Below are 16,466 nucleotides of genomic sequence, written 5' to 3'. Positions count from 1 at the left end.
TGCCTTTGCCTCTTCTACAAGAATCCAGATCCAGTCTGTTGTGGTGGCTGTCACGTCACAACCTGGAAAAGGGAATGGATCTAGAGACCCAGGACTGGGTGGTGGTGACCATGAACACCAGTCTCAAAGATTGTGGAGCGGTGTGCCTGGGGCAGTCTGCCCAAGGGCTTTAGTGATCGGAGGAGAGGGCCTGGTCCATCAATCAAGGGCGGTTCGATGGGCCCTGAGGCCTTCAATCCCTGGATGAGGCAGGATGGTTCGGGTATTCTCGGACAATGCAATGACAGTGGCATACATCAACCAGCAAGGAGGAACGAAGAGTCAAGCAGTGGCTCTGGAAGCTCAGCAGTTGTTTGTTTGGGCAGAGCTCCATCTCGAGGGAATATCAGCATCTCATGTGACCAGTGCGGACAATGTGTAGACAAATTTCCTCAGCAGGCAGCAATTGGATCTGGGGGAATGGGCATTGTCCCCGGAAGCTTAGGATCACATCTGTGCCAAATGGGGCAAGCCCCAGTTGGATCTTATGGTGACATGGGCCAATGCAAAGATGGCAATGTTTTTCAGTCGCAGAAGAGAGGTAGGCATGGTAGGGTGTGTCCTTGGCTGACGGGGATCCTGCTGTACGTGTTTCCCCCATAGCCACTCGTCAGGCAAGTTCTGCGGCGCATAGAGTCACACCTGGTTGTGCCAGAGTGCCTGTAGCACCCGTGGTTCGCAAATCTCATGCATCTTGTGGTAGAGGGATCCCTCAGGTTGGCCCATCTGCCCCGCTTGCTGCGGCAGGGGCCTCATATTTTCTGACTGGGAAGATCAGTTTTGTCTCGCGGCTTGGCTTTTGAGAGTGGCGGTTTCATCTGAAGAGCTATTTGGAACAGGTTATTTCTACCCTCCTTCAGGCTCAGAGACCCTCTACCTCTACAGCGTATGTCAAGGTCTGGAAGGTCTTTCGAGTCGTGCCTACAGCGGAAATTGGCTTCCCTATCTTTTGACGTTCCTCAGATTTTAGCCTTTTGGCAGGAGGGATTTCTAAGGGTTTGGCCTATAGCTCCCTCTGCGTACAGATATACGCTTTGGGTTCCCTTAGGGGCAAGGTGTGGGGGAGGTTATTGGCCTCTCATTCTGATGTTGTTTGATTCCTGAAAGGGGTAAAGCATTGTGGCCTCTGGTTCGGAAGTTGCATCCAGATTGGAGCCTCAATCTGGCTCTGCGAGTACTCTGTGGTGCGCCCTTTGAGAGGGGTGACATTGAAGGACCTGACATTAAAGACAGTGTTTCTGGTGGCCATATGTTCTGCCAGACGGATTTCGTAATTGCAGGCTCTGTCGTGCAGGGATCCTTTTCTGCGGTGGATCTTCCGGCTTTTCCGAAGTGGTCTAAGGATTCTCCTCAAGAGAGGGAGCTGCATCTTTTGGATGTGCGACAGACTTTGTTGCAGTATCTGGAGGTCACTAATTCATTTTGGTGCTCAGATCACCTTTTTGTGTTGTTTGGTGGTACGAAGATAGGTGATAAGGCCTCAAAAGCCATGATTGCTCATTGGCTGAAGGAGGCCATTTGCTCTGCTTATATATGTAAGGGTCACAAGATTCCAGTGGGGTTGAAAGTGCATTCTACAACAGCGCAGGAGGCCTTTTGGGCAGAGTGTCAGTTGCTATCTCCCCAGGAGGTTTGTAGAGCAGCAGTATGGTCTTCGCTTCATACTTTCACCAGACATTACCATTTGGATGTGAGGATGCAGGAGGATGCGTCCTTTGGTGAGAGTGTGTTGCATGCGGGTCTTTCGGGTTCCCGTCCAGTTTAGGGGTGCTTGGGTACATCCCACTTGTCTGGACTGATCTGGGTATGAACAGGAAAGGAAAATTGGTTCTTACCTGCTAATTTTCATTCCTGTAATACCACAGATCAGTCCAGAGACCCTCCCCATCGCTGCCGAAAGACTGCATTTCCTGATAGTCAATGTAATATATTCCAAAGAGTTTTTTGCAGTTTGTACATATGTTTTTTGGGTTTCTGGAGGTGACAAAGGCTCCAGTACAGGGGGTTCCAGCCCTGCTTTACCTGTTCGCCCTGGAGCGGGTTTTCAGTTCAAATCTTTGGTTTGGGTGCAGGTCAATACTGACGAACTGCAGGTGGCACCCTCGGTTAATTAGCAATGCCTCAATGTTTTTGTTCTCTGCCTCCATCTGCTGGTAGGGATGAATAAAACCCACTTGTCTGGACTGATCTGCCCTAGAAATTTCACTAAGAATCCAGTCCCAAATCTCAGCCTGCTTCTCTGACATCACTGCTTGGATGTCCCGCCGCCACCTTAAACTTAACATAGCCCAGGCAGAACTTCTTGTGAAGTTCCTAGTGGTCTGGGAATAGTTTGGAATGATCATGATTTTTAGGTAAGTGGTTTTAGCGGGTAGGGGTTAAATAGAGGGGAGATGATGTGGTGAGGGGGGAGCTAAGGCTGGGTGCGTGATGTGGAATGAGGGGGTGACTGTGAAAGGCTGGAGGGGGAAAGGTGGAAAAGCAATAGTAGTTTGAGCAGATCTGTTTGTGGTTATGAATTTGGACTGTTTTGTCATGTTTGAGTCTAATGTGATTTGTCTAATTCATGTTGGTGGTGTTTAATCAATATATGTGTTTGTTGCTTTAGTAGGTGCCGGTCTTGATTTTATTCTATTTCTTGATGATGTATTTATATATATGTTATGCACACTGCTTTGGTTGAATTTGATGATTGATAAAGACAGTTTATTTGTATGTTTTAATCTGTTTTAGGAACTATTTGTTTATTTTGTGATGGATTGTTTGCTGTATTTACTATATGCTGTTTGAGTCTTTTGAGAAAAAACAGCCTACAAGTTAAAATAATAAATCGATGGATGAGTCTCCTATTATTTAAATATTTTTCTTTGTATGAGTAAGGGGAAGCCATCCTAATTCTGCTCTGCACCTGTTGTTGGGTGAGTTTCTCTGGATGTCTGTTCACACTAGAGGCACAGCGATTCTTTTGGGGTTCTGGTTGTATGAGGCCATCTCCTTCCTTTGCTCCCTTATTTTTTCTCTCTTTTACTTCCCTCTCTTTCCTGTTGCAGTTCAGTCTGTTTATTTTCCGTGTCTGGTTTCCTTCAGTAAATGTAAAGTGCATGCCGGACCTGTCTCTTCCCAGGCCGCCTGTGACACGTTCTGTGTCGGAGACGCGGAAGCCGTCGCTAAGGACATTTTCACCACTAAGTGCAGCTGGAAACGATACCAGCACAGACTGTCCATTCAAGCGAGTGCGCCAGACCTTGCCACAGGTAACGTGCCCCGAAACAAACCTCGGCACAGCTCAGCACTGTGCCCCTGAACTCAGAGCTCTCTCGCACAGCCAGAGCTGCCGCGCCACCCCTCGTGCTGGGAGAGCCTGGGATTACAGAAGCTGCAAGCTCCCCCATAGCTAGCATTCCTGCACCATTCCCTACAGCGCCTCCTGCTGGGAGAAGCTGAGGCTGCAAGAGCTGTGAGCTCCTTCCGCAGCCAGCGCTCCTGTACCATTCTCCACAGCACCTCCTGCTGGGAGAGACTGGGGCTATAGATTGTGAGTGATTCCCACAACCAGTGCTCCCGCACTAATCCCCACAGAGGAAAGGATGCAGGAGCTGTTTTATTGATATGGTGAGATGTGATGAGGTTTTCCTGTTGGTGTTTATCCGTAGCTGGTTCACTTCTGATGTGAGATATCTTTGATGATATGCCTTTGTTCTCGCCAGGTCTGTCCCAGCTGCACAGAAGGAAAGTGTTTGTGTCAACATTTATTTCTAAGTTAAACCTACAGAGCGTGAACTCCAGGTAAGGTTCTAGCACAATTTCTCACATCCCTGGATCCTTTTGCCTTCTAGCTCTGCATCAGATCCTTTTCAGAGAAACTTGAGGAAATTTTTGATCAGTTAGGCCCAGGTAGCCCACAGGAAGCTATCCCATGCTTAGCAAGAACAAGCCACATCTGGCTTTCTTTTGGTCATAAGCATTGGCTTTGTTGTTACACATGGCCACTGTTATGGAATGTATTTTTCAGGACCACATCAGGTCAAAGTCCACGCATATCTGATTTAATAGAAGAGGCGTGAAGACTGTACAGCGAAAGCAGGCAGCATGTATACCTGGAGATAGGATGGAAAAACATAGAATATGATGGCAGATAATGAGTTCAAGGCCCATCTACTCTGTCCAATTTACCTTTCTGCTGTAAAATTGCAAAACCCATTTACTCTCCAACCTTCACCTTTGTGTCTTCAAAACCAAGGATCCTCTGTGCCTATTCTAGACTTTGATGAATGCTGTTACTGTTTTGGCCTCCACCAATTCCCCCTGAGAGGTTGTTCCATGCATCATCCACCCTTTCTCTGAAGAAATATTTTCTGATATTGCTCAGAGGTCTACATCTATTGAGCCCCGTATCATGTGACCTCTTATTTTAGAACTGGAAAATGCTTTAATGTTTCTGTCCCCTTTCCCCTTCCTCCTCTCCTCTAAGGTATGCATATTTGGGCCATTCTCTCATTTCATAGGGCTTATTGTGCAGACTGCACCATTTTGGTAGCTTTTCTCTAGACTGCCACTCCTCTGTCTATATCCATTTGGAAATGTGACCTCAACAGCAAGACCTAATATGCCAGATGAAGTCTCACTAGTCTTGTCAATCATGCTAGAGTTTAGTGTGTCTCCATTGACTGTTCTGGTCAATCACTCCTTGGAGACGGGTGGTGCTAGAGGATGGAGATGGTCAGTCAGGATCCCTCTTCATAAAAGTGGAAATGTGGAGGAGACTGTTAGCTATAGACCAGTTAGTCTTACCTTAGTGGTAGATGTATTAATGGAGATTCTTGAATCAGCAGGTTGCAGGATGGGTTTCACCAAAGGAAGGTCAAGTCAAACAAATATGATCAATTTGATTGGGTGACCAAAGAATTAGATTGGAGGCTAACACTGGATGTGGTATAATTTGAATTTCAGCAAAGCATTTGACATATCCCACAAAGAAGGCTCATAAATAAACTGGCCGGATTAGGAGTGGGCCCCAAGGTTGTCTGGATTAGATACTAGTCAAGTGGTAGATGGAGAGTAGTGGTAAGTGGCATGCCTCAGGGGTCAATCCATGTTCCAGTTCTGTTCAGTATTTTTTTATAAGTGACATTGCAGAAGTGTTGGTAAGAAAGTTTTCCGTTTTGCAGATGACCCAAATCTGCAACAACATGGGCATGCAAAATGGATTAGAAAAAATAAGGCATGATTTAAGAAAGCTTGAGGAGTTGTCAAGAGTTTGGAAATTAAAATTAAGTTAAAAAAAAAAAAGCAGCATAGAGTCATGCTTTTAGATTGCAGAAATCCAAGAGTAGTAAATGATGGTGAGTGAAATACAGATTCTTACAAAACAAGAGAGAGACCTCAGGGGGATCCTATGTGAGGACCTCAATGCAGAAAAACATTGCAACAAGGCATTGGCGATGGCCAGAAAAATATTAGGGTGCATAGGTAGAGGTATTACCAATAGAAAAAAAAAGAGGTAATAAAGCCTGTGTACAAGACATGACTGGACTTCATCTGAAGAATTGTGCCCAGTTCTGGAGGCCATATCTCCAAAAGGATGTGACCAGATTGAAGGCAGCCCAGACAAGGGCTACTAAAGTGTAGTAGAGTCTGCATCATAAACCCCCTTTAAATGATACTTAAGGACCTAAACACTAGAGATATGATAGACACATTCAAATATTTCAAAGATATAAATCAGTCTAGGAAGCAAACAAGCGATGACAGTATGATGCTCCTGTGAGGTAAACTTATGAGCAACGTAAGAAAATATTCCTTGACTGCTAGGGTGATAGATGCATGGAATGACCTCCCAGTTGAGGCGGTAGAGACCAACACAATAACAAAATTTAAGAAAACCTGGGATAAGCCCCGAGGGTCCTTAGTTGCCAAGAAGTGAGGAGTAAGCCAAAGTCTATGGTAGCAATGTTGCTAGGCCTGGGCATATGGGAACTATGCCCTGAATCTACACTATGTTCTTATTCTCTTCATATGTTTATCTCATACTGCCAATCCCGCTGCTCCGCTATTACCCCCATCCATTATTTAATTTCTGTTTCTTGACTTTAAAGGAACATTGGATTTTGCTTTTGACAGTCAATTACTCCTGCGTAATATTTGAAAATTAATATATTTTGGTTATCATAGTTAATGAAGTTAGCATTTTACCCTTGAAACCTGTTATTTTTGTAAAGCCTGTAGCTGTTAAATGTTCTCCTGTTTATCCTGTTATATGTAAAGCCTGTTGCTAATTTATTGTTTCACTGTAAACCGAGGTGATGTATAACTATATGTACCGCGGTATATAAGAATCTATAAATAAATAAATAAATAAAAATACAGATTAGCAAGCCTTGCAGTCAGACACAGGGCTCCAGAAAAATGTGGTCGAAAGCCTTGAGCCATTGGCAGTGGGAAATGGTCAACAGTGTGCACCGAGGAGCTGTTGACGCATTGCATGCATTCACGCTCACTGACCCTGTGGGGATCTGTGGAATTCAACTAGGAATGAAATTGGGCAGACTAATTAGGTCTAACGGTCCTTATCCACCATCATATTCTGTGTTTCTGTGTTAAACACATAGCCCAAAAAAGGGAAGACAGAGTGAAGCGAAATGACATTCAGATATCTCCAAGGTATTAATAAGACACAAGAAGCAAATGTTTTTCAGAGGAAAGGAAGTTCTAGAACAAAGCCTCATGATATAGGGGAGTAGACTGAGCAGTAACGTAAAGAAATATTTCTTCACAGAAAGGGGTGGTGGAGGCCATAACAGTTACAGAATTCACGAAAGCATGGACTAAGCAGAGAAGATTTTTTAGATGCGAGGATGTGAGGGAGAAAGCGTGGGATCTGTATATTGCATCTGGAATGGGAGCAAACTATATGGGTCTCGCTGTTCTTATCTACTGTCATTTTCTATGTGTCTGTGTTAATTGGTTAGAATCTGAGATATTGCTCTATCTGTTTATAACTCGCTGGGTTAAAAAAAAAAAGGAAATTTCCAGACTTTGTGTTAAAACTAATATGAGTTCAAGGAACTCGTCAGGGTCCACTCAGTCCATTTTCTTGGGTGCAGTGGTCTCCCAAAGGGAGAAGGAGGTTCAGGTAGAACTCAGCTTGTGGGTCAAAGATGTTCCTTACAAGACATCTGTGACACAGGAATAGCCACATCCAGGGTAGGGAATGAAATCAATGAAGGGATCCGCCAAAGGAAGGACATGGCAGAGATATCCAGAGGGGAAATGAGCAAGTTTTGAATAGAGGATACCATAACAACTGGTGTGGAGCTGGAGAGCCAACCATGAGGAGAAGGAAGTTCAGTGCCTTCTGGATGCCACAACTGTCAGGGATGCGCAAAGGATCCAGATGTTAGCAAAAGAAATGCAAAACGAGAATGATATTGTGCATTTAGGTACCAATGACTTGGCTAGTGGTGTGTTAGTAAAGATTTAAGATCAGGTAAAGTAGCTGGGGAAGGATCTAACAGGTCGATCCAGTAAAGTGTGCTCCGTCGGAGCGCACTGTTACCCTGCTCTGGACGCGTGTTTTCCCTTACCCCTTATTCAGTAAGGGGAGGAAAACACGCGGCCCACCCGCGGCACCTAATAGCGCCCTCAACATGCAAATGCATGTTGATGGCCCTATTAGGTATTCCCGAGCGATCCAGTAAGTAAAATGTGCAGCCAAGCCGCACATTTTACTCTAAGAAATTAGCGCCGCCCAAAGGTCGGCGCTAATTTCTTCCGGCGCCAGGGAAGTGCACAGAAAAGCAGTAAAAACTGCTTTTCTGTGCACCCTCCGACTTAATATCATAGCGATATTAAGTCGGAGGTCCCCAAAAGTAAAAAAAAAAAAAAAAATTTTTTTGAATTCGGCCCGCGGCTGTCGGGCCGAAAACCGGACGCTCAATTTTGCCGGCGTCCGGTTTCCGAGCCCGTGGCTGTCAGCGGGCTCGAGAACCGACGCCGGCAAAATTGAGCGTCGGCTGTCAAACCCGCTGACAGCCGCCGCTCCAAGCCAAAAGGAGGCGCTAGGGACGCGCTAGTGTCCTTAGCGCCTCCCTTTCCTCGTTTGCACCGCGTCGCCTAATTTAAATACTGGATCGCGCGCACCGGCGAGGGGCCGGTGCGCGCGCCGGGAGAGCGGGCGTTAGTCCGCTCTCCCACGGACTTTACTGGATCGGGCTGTTAGAGAGGTAGCTAAATCCAGGATCTTTCAGAAGGGCTACATGTATACAGCAGTGGAGCGGACAGAAGTGTCCTCCTCAAGAACTTCAGTTCATAGTTGAAATATTGGTGCAGGGAAGACGGTTTTGAGTATATTGGGGACTGGAAATTCACCTGGGAGGAAAAAGGATCTAATAACAGAGGGGATGGTTTACATCCATCCAGGAAAGGTGCTGCACTGCTGAGCCATTACTTCAAATCCTACTTGCACCAGCATGTGAAGTAAGGTGTGGGGAGGCACATTTGAGATAAATAGAGCAAGCTGCAGAGGGATAAAAGCCTAAAATCACCTATGCAATAATATGTAGTCCCATCTTACAGTACATACAATTAAGAGGTCTGGGGTTGGGTTTTTATGGTCCTTGGCACCAGCTCTGTGGGTTCACAAAATACAGTGGACTGCACCTGGCTCGGAGGCCTAAGGGCAATATTTTTCTACTGCTTGACAGGGAAAGTACCAAACCAAACTTATCCTGTGACCATCAGACTTTACCCTTTCACAAAATGTTCAATATTCTCTTTACCACACTTGAGTCTTTTTATGAACCTAGCAATATCTCTGCATGTGTACAAATCCTTGAAATCTTGATAACAAAATCCCTGACCTGTAGGCCACCATGGCAGAGCTAATCTTGGATTTGGTTAGAATCATCAAATCTTGGCATAATGGAAATCAGGTTCAGGATGTGACCATCTGTGGCTACAAATTCTTCTGAAGGGAGCAAATAGGGTAAAAGTAGTGAAGAGTAGCTCTTTATAATAGGGACACAATAGTGACTACTGAAATACACGGAAAGCAGGAGAAGCTGAATTACTATGCGTGCACAGGGAAAAGAAGTAGATTCTTACATGATGAGAAACATTGTAAGGATGGCACACAATGAGAGGCACTGTTTGCAGATGACTTCCATTTAACTGATATGGACCGGAGCTGTGATGTCATCTAGGAGTGGAGAAGTCCGGGATGTCCTGCAAGGGACATTCCTCAAGCAGCTAATGGAAGATCCCACTCGGGGAGAGGCATTGCTGGATCTGGTACTTATAAATGGAGACAATGTCATTGGTCTCAAGGGCAGGGAAAATGCAAGTCTAGTGATCATCGTTCTGTGTGATCATTGAACTGAACTGTAATAAGAGTAGGGCCTTGGACTTCAGGAGGGCTGACTTCAAGATGATGAGTGATAGCGTTGAGGAGGCCCTAGCAGGAAACCAAGATACGAAAGGAACTAAGGACATCAATAAAAGGGAGCACTGAGAAGCAAGAAACACAAGTCAGCAATGGGAAGAAAAGACAGAGTCCAGCGTGGGTCTCCTAAGGATGTAGCAAAATTAACAAGAGTAAAAATAAGTGCAAAAAGACATGAATTCAGAAAATGGAGCCATATAATCCCAGGAGGAGGACAGGGAAAAAACTACTATAAGAAGAACAAAGGGAGATGGCGAAGGCATTTAGCAGAAAAAAGGCCCAAGCAATCAATGAAAGGAGAAAATCTTCTTTAGATAAGGGGGAGATGGAAAAAAACAAAAAAATAAAATAAAATAAACAAAGGAAGCAGTAAAGATAAAAGATGAAATGGCTCAAGAACAACAATATAAAAAGAGAGTTCTAGAATAAAAATTGCATAAAAGAAGCCACAGAACCAATGAGTGGAAAAAGTAGACTGGAAAAGGGGAAAGCCTGCATAACCCCTGAAATACTAAATTATCGGCCTTCTTCACTAAAAAAAACCAACCCAAAAACATTTAACGTGCATGCTGAAAGGGCTTTTAGCAGACTATGAGCTGAATAGTTTTGCACACCCCTCACAATGTTGAGATAAGGTGGAATATAAAAATGGAATGAATAAATAAATGTTGCCAGGGTGGCGAGTGCCCAAAAAATAGCATTGCATACTATCTCCAAAGAGTGCATTGTGGATTCCACCCGCGTCTCAAAATCCCCTGTGCCCTACCAGTGGAAGCGCCCATTAGCATGTGGGATTTCATTCACACCCCTTGACACCACTGCTCCAACCCCATCCCCTCCTGACATCAAAAGTAAGTGCTGCCCTGCCCTGATCCTCCACGCCCCTCACTGACACCAATTTAAAAAACTAGTGGATGTTCTAAGGCCGATGATTGTAAAGGTGGACACCGATGATATATAAGCGCTGAGGGGCTAAGCATTGGGTCCTTGTATGAAGGTCTATCTACACTTATTTCGCCATTGCTCACACTGCAGTTGGGTCAGGAAGGTACATATTGATAGAGCTTTAGAGTAAATTACCTGGAGCCTATTTTGGATAAACAATCCATAAATTCTAATAAAATAAAAATGTTTACTTATAGCAAATGCAAAAGTAGGATCAGTGAAGAGGAAGTCAGAAATATGATTTAAGAACTTGCCAAAAAAATAAAGCACAAGGAGCTAACAATATAACCGCAGAATTTCTTCAGAATAGAATTAAATCTCTCACAAATCTGGTGAATCAGTTATACATCAGTGGAAGATTCTCAGAAGATTTCCTTGTGAATAATATCATTATCCCATTTCCCAAAATCCACAGAGTACTGGAGCATGGGGATTACAGAAAAATAACATACATATAACATACATATAAGAATAACATACATTATAACATACATATAAGAATTACAAAATCAGCATCTAAATGAGATGGAACAAGAATTTAGAAGAGGAAAAGGAACAAGAGATGGTATTTACATATTACAAATCACAAGTGAGAGAATGATTCAAAAGAAGAGAGGTCTATCTCTCTGCTTTATTGAATACACCAAGGCGTTTGGAAGATTGAACTATAGCAACTGATAGAAATAATTTATAGACTGGGTATACCAAAATATAATAATCTGTAGAGTGGGTACACCAACACATGACATCAAGCTAATCATGATTTTTTTCTTGGAATCAAGCAGCTGCAGTCAGAACAAGCAGAAAAAGCATGTAGAAATGAAAAGAGAGCTACGAGAAGGATGCATTCTGTCCCCGTTTTTCTTCAGTTTATACTGTGACGTTTTGATCTCGAATGATCTGGAAGAATGGGAAGGCTTAACCATCAACAACGAAAACTTGACGACAATTTGGTGTGCTGGTACAGTATTACCGGCATCAAAGAAAGAAGAGCCACACAAGATGATAGATTATATGAAAGCTGCATAAGAGCCTAAGAAATGCCATATTGGCTCCAACAGCGGCCAATCCAAGTCATAAGCAATGTTCCTTATGTTTCTTTTGTGCAACTTTTTATAAGTTGAGGTCAGATTTGAGCGCTATTAGCCAGTATAATTCAAATGATATCGGGATTTCTTTTGCACACTATGTTTTGTCCTGGGCGCAGGGTTTATGACCTGTGTGCCCACACGTATACACAGCTTAGAGCAGGGCTTCCCACATATTTAGTCAGTGTGATCCCATTTTGGCACTTGAAAATTTACATGATCTCAGGAAGACAACCAAAACAAATCAGCAGGGGTGCAGTCCCCCCTCCAACAACCACTCAGCTGTCACCTTGCCTACTCTCCAGTTGATCTAAACCTCCACCCTCTCCAGTCAATCCTTTCTCTCAACCACCATCTCCTCCAGAGGACCTCCTCTCTACCTCTGCTCTTCCAGTTGATCCCCTATTACATCCTATAACTCCTTTTATCTTCCCAGACCATCCCCTCTCTCACACCACTTCCAGCCCTTGCTCATCCTCCCAGCTGATCTTTTCTCATGTCCCAATTGATCTTCTGTCATCCCCTTCCTCTCACTTGATCTTCCATTCCAACTCTCTCACTTCCGAGCCTCACCTCCAACCCTTCTTTCACATCACAAGAGTTGATCCCCTCTCACCCCCAGCTCCTCTCTTACATCCCTCAGTTGATCTTCTGCCATCGCCCCTTTATCCTCCACAGCCATTTCATCTCCAGCTGATCCAACCCTCAAACCCTTCCTTCAGACAAGACTCTCTTTCAAACTTCTCCCTGGTCAGGGTCAGCAATAGCACCTTACTTTTCACCCCTGGCCAGAGGTGAATGACAACGGGCGGGAAGGGAGGCCAGGCTGCTGACAGGGGCAACAGCTTTTCTCTTGGGTAGATTCGGTGGTGGGAGAGGAGAGAAGAACAGTGACAATCTCTGCTTGCCTGTCCACATTCAGCCCACCCTTCCCTTTATGGCTGTCTCAGTCCTGACTGTGATCTTCAAGTGGCAGCAGCATTAGTAATGAAAGTCAGCATAAGGCCTGCGAGTCAGTGCAAGCTCACTCAGTCCCTTCTTGTTCAGGGCTTCCCGTTACCACAGAAATTCATGCAAGTGCAGGGACCACCGCAGGGCCAGTGAGTCTGTAGCCGGCTCACAACTCCACAGTGATTTCCACTAGTAAATGAAACTGGTGCCTGAAAGAAGTATGCTGCTCTTGGATGCGCTTGTGACCCTAGTTGAAGATTTTATGACGCCATTTGAAGTCTTGACCCACAGTTTGGGAAGCCCTGGCTTAGAGGAAATCAGTGGTCACAAGTACCTGGTAGGATCCCAAAGAATAGGTCCAAGCCGCCTTGCTCATACCAAGGGATAAGCAGTGACTTCCCCAAATCTACATGGCTGATAACGATTCAGGATTTTTTCTTACAGGAACTTGCCCAAACCACTGTTTCCCCAACCCTCTCCTAGAGGTGCACCTGCCCAGTTGGGTTTTCAGGACATCCACAGTGGAGACCCGGCATACGCAAATCTATCTCCTGTGCATTCATTGTGCATATCCTGAAAACCAGACCTCTCTGTGGCTCTGGAGGACCAGAGTTTGCCTTCCCTGATCCATGGAATGAACTTGAACACAACAATTATGATGATAATCAGCAAAAGGAATACCAACGCTATAGAAATATTTTCTGACGGTACGAGACTGAACAAGATACAGGATAGAAATGTCGCAGTAGCTGGATCACAAAAGATGGGAGGTGTTTCACAGAATTAAAAGGAACGGGGAATGCAAAAAAAAAAAAAGGCTTTTTGGGAGGAACTTGGATTTAAAGGTAAAGCACAGACATCATCTTAGGGACAGGATACAGAAGTAAAAGTTGGACACACAGGCCTGACTTTTCAGTGATTTACGTGCATAAAACACAGTTATCAAATCAGCCGGGCCTCGGTGTATTCGTAAAGGTAGGCTTGGAGAATCCTTTTACGCCGACTTGGAGAGATTCGTTCCAGGGGCCGGAGCTGGAGCTTTACACACATACCTTTTTTTGGGGGGATTTGAAAAAGCATGCGTGTAAATTTAACCCGCACAAGGAAATGTCCTCCGAGAGGGGGGGAAATAAAACGGTGCGAGTTCATCTCTGTGTGAGCCGGGCCAGTTAACCGAGCCATTTCAAAATGAACTCATTTGCGTAATTTCGCTTTGAGTATGCTGGCTAAAGTCTGCATGTACAAGCTGCATATGCAGACTTCAGCCCTATCCACGCAGTTAAAAAAACAAAAAAATACCCTTATAATGAGGACGTCCTGAAGAAAGAAACGAGCATTTGAAATGTGGCGTTATGTCGAAGAGTTGTGAAGATTAGTTTGGCAGGAACGACCTCATGAGACGGCGGGAGGTGGAAGAACCCTGGCAGAAGTCTTGGGTCTAAAGGAAAATGGGATTTGCTGGTCATAGACTCAAGAGGTCGTGGTGGCAGTTGCCAGTCTCCCTGTGCAGCTGCAGCTCTGCGATGCTGCAAGTTCATTTTTTAAAAGGGAATCTCCCCACAGAGTTTCCTTCTAAAAATTCACCAGTGCACACACCGTGGGTACAGAACGTGTCCACGTACATTACGCCTGCCTGGGCAGCAGGTGCACGGCTCATGCTGGAAAATGCTCCCAGCGGGTTCAAAATGAAATCGCCAGCAGTACTTTCCCTCTGACACATTTAGGAACCGCTCTTATAGACTGATACCAGCAGATTCCAATCCTTAGCTGACAGAGATTTAGCGTTGGGTGATTTAAGGGTGATAGCAGCACTTAAGACCCTAGGGCTCTCTTTGACCCGTTCTGTGCTGACCAAATATGTCTCGTTGCAGTCGTTCCACAATTTTGGTGAGGTTGGACATGGGTGGACAGAGGGAACTACAGTATCACCCGGGAGATCATCTGGGCATATTTCCCACTAACCGGGATGAGTTGGTGCAGGCACTGCTGGAGCGTGTGGAGGATCCCCCGCCCATGAATGACACTGTCCTCGTGGAGACCTTGGAGAGCAACCCCCCAAAGAGTAAGTGCCACAGGATCTAAGATTCCTGCAGTGCTCAGAGCCTGGGGTGTGAGTCCGGGCACTGGGGTCACAGGTGTGTGTGTCCTGCAGTGCTCAGAGCCTAGCAGTGTGACTCCTGGCACTGGGGTCACTGGTGTGGGTCCTGCAGTGCTCAGAGCCTAGCAGTGTGACTCCTGGCACTTGGGTCACTGGTGTGTGTGTCCTGCAGTGCTCAGAGCCTGGTGTGTGAGTCCTGGCACTGGGGTCACTGGTGTGTGTGTCCTGCAGTGCTCAGAGCCTGGTGTGTGAGTCCGGGCGCTGGGGGTCACAGGTGTGTGTGTCCTGCAGTGCTCAGAGCCTGGTGTGTGAGTCCTGGCACTGGGGTCACTGGTGTGTGTGTCCTGCAGTGCTCAGAGCCTGGTGTGTGAGTCCGGGCACTGGGGTCACAGGTGTGTGTGTCCTGCAGTGCTCAGAGCCTGGTGTGTGAGTCCTGGCACTGGGGTCACTGGTGTGTGTGTCCTGCACTGCTCAGAGCCTGGTGTGTGAGTCCGGGCACTGGGGTCACAGGTGTGTGTGTCCTGCAGTGCTCAGAGCCTGGTGTGTGAGTCCGGGCACTGGGGTCACTGGTGTGTGTGTCCTGCAGTGCTCAGAGCCTAGCAGTGTGACTCCTGGCACTGGGGTCACAGGTGTGTATGTGCTGCTGTGCTCAGAGCCAGGAGTGTGAGTCCTGGAACTGGGGTCACTGGTGTGTGTGTTCTGCAGTGCTCAGAGGCTGGGAGTGTGAGTCCTGGCACTGGGGTCACTGGTGTGGGTCCTGCAGTGCTCGGAGCCTAGCAGTGTGACTCCTGGCACTGGGGTCACAAGTGTGTGTGTCCTGCTGTGCTCAGAACCTGGAGTGTGAGTCCTGGCACTGGGGTCACTGGTGTGGGTCCTGCAGTGCTCAGAGCCTGGGAGTGTGAGTCCTGGCCCTGGGGTCACTGGTGTGTGTGTCCTGCAGTGCTCAGAGCCTGGGAGTGTGAGTCCTGGCACTGGGGTCACTGGTGTGTGTGTCCTGCAGTGCTCAGAGCCTGGGAGTGTGAGTCCTGGCACTGGGGTCACTGGTGTGTGTGTTCTGCAGTGCTCAGAGGCTGGGAGTGTGACCCCTGGCACACTTAAATCACCCAACCCAACCCCTGGCACTGGGGTCACAGGTGTGTGTGTCCTGCAGTGCTCAGAGCCAGGAGTGTGAGTCCTGGCACTGGGGTCACTGGTGTGGGTCCTGCAGTGCTCAGAGCCTGGGAGTGTGAGTCCTGGCCCTGGGGTCACTGGTGTGTGTCCTGCAGTGCTCAGAGCCTGGGAGTGTGAGTCCTGGCACTGGGGTCACTGGTGTGTGTGTCCTGCAGTGCTCAGAGCCTGGGAGTGTGAGTCCTGGCACTGGGGTCACTGGTGTGGGTCCTGCAGTGCTCAGAGCCTGGGAGTGTGAGTCCTGGCCCTGGGGTCACTGGTGTGTGTCCTGCAGTGCTCAGAGCCTGGAGTGTGAGTCCTGGCACTGGGGTCACTGGTGTGTATCCTGCAGTGCTCAGAGCCTGGGAGTGTGAGTCCTGGCCCTGGGGTCAGTGGTGTGTGTGTCCTGCAGTGCTCAGAGCCTGGGAGTGTGAGTCCTGGCCCTGGGGTCACTGGTGTGTGTGTCCTGCAGTGCTCAGAGCCTGGAGTGTGAGTCCTGGCACTGGGGTCACTGGTGTGGGTCCTGCAGTGCTCGGAGCCTAGCAGTGTGACTCCTGGCACTGGGGTCACTGGTGTGTATGTGCTGCTGTGCTCAGAACCTGGAGTGTGAGTCCTGGAACTGGGGTCACTGGTGTGTGTGTCCTGCAGTGCTCAGAGGCTGGGAGTGTGACCCCTGGCACACTTAAATCACCCAACCCAACCCCTGGCACTGGGGTCACAGGTGTGTGTGTCCTGCAGTGCTCAGAGCCAGGAGTGTGAG

At 46.9% G+C, this 16,466-nt stretch overlaps 1 protein-coding gene across 2 annotated transcripts in view; it reads left to right on the top strand.

Annotated features, from left to right (window-relative positions):
* NOS3 (nitric oxide synthase 3) overlaps window positions 1–16,466 on the top strand; it is a 204,451-nt gene that overhangs the window by 148,750 nt on the left and 39,235 nt on the right. For both annotated transcript variants that reach the window (XM_029587976.1, XM_029587975.1), the window contains exons 17-19: window positions 3,164–3,293; window positions 3,747–3,825; window positions 14,334–14,524. In XM_029587976.1, coding sequence (XP_029443836.1) covers window positions 3,164–3,293; window positions 3,747–3,825; window positions 14,334–14,524 — 400 coding nt within the window. The remainder of the gene's footprint in view (window positions 1–3,163; window positions 3,294–3,746; window positions 3,826–14,333; window positions 14,525–16,466) is intronic.

This window comes from Rhinatrema bivittatum, chromosome 2, assembly GCF_901001135.1.
Source record: "Rhinatrema bivittatum chromosome 2, aRhiBiv1.1, whole genome shotgun sequence".
NCBI lineage: Eukaryota > Metazoa > Chordata > Amphibia > Gymnophiona > Rhinatrematidae > Rhinatrema > Rhinatrema bivittatum.
This window is presented reverse-complemented; position numbering and strand designations above follow the sequence as displayed.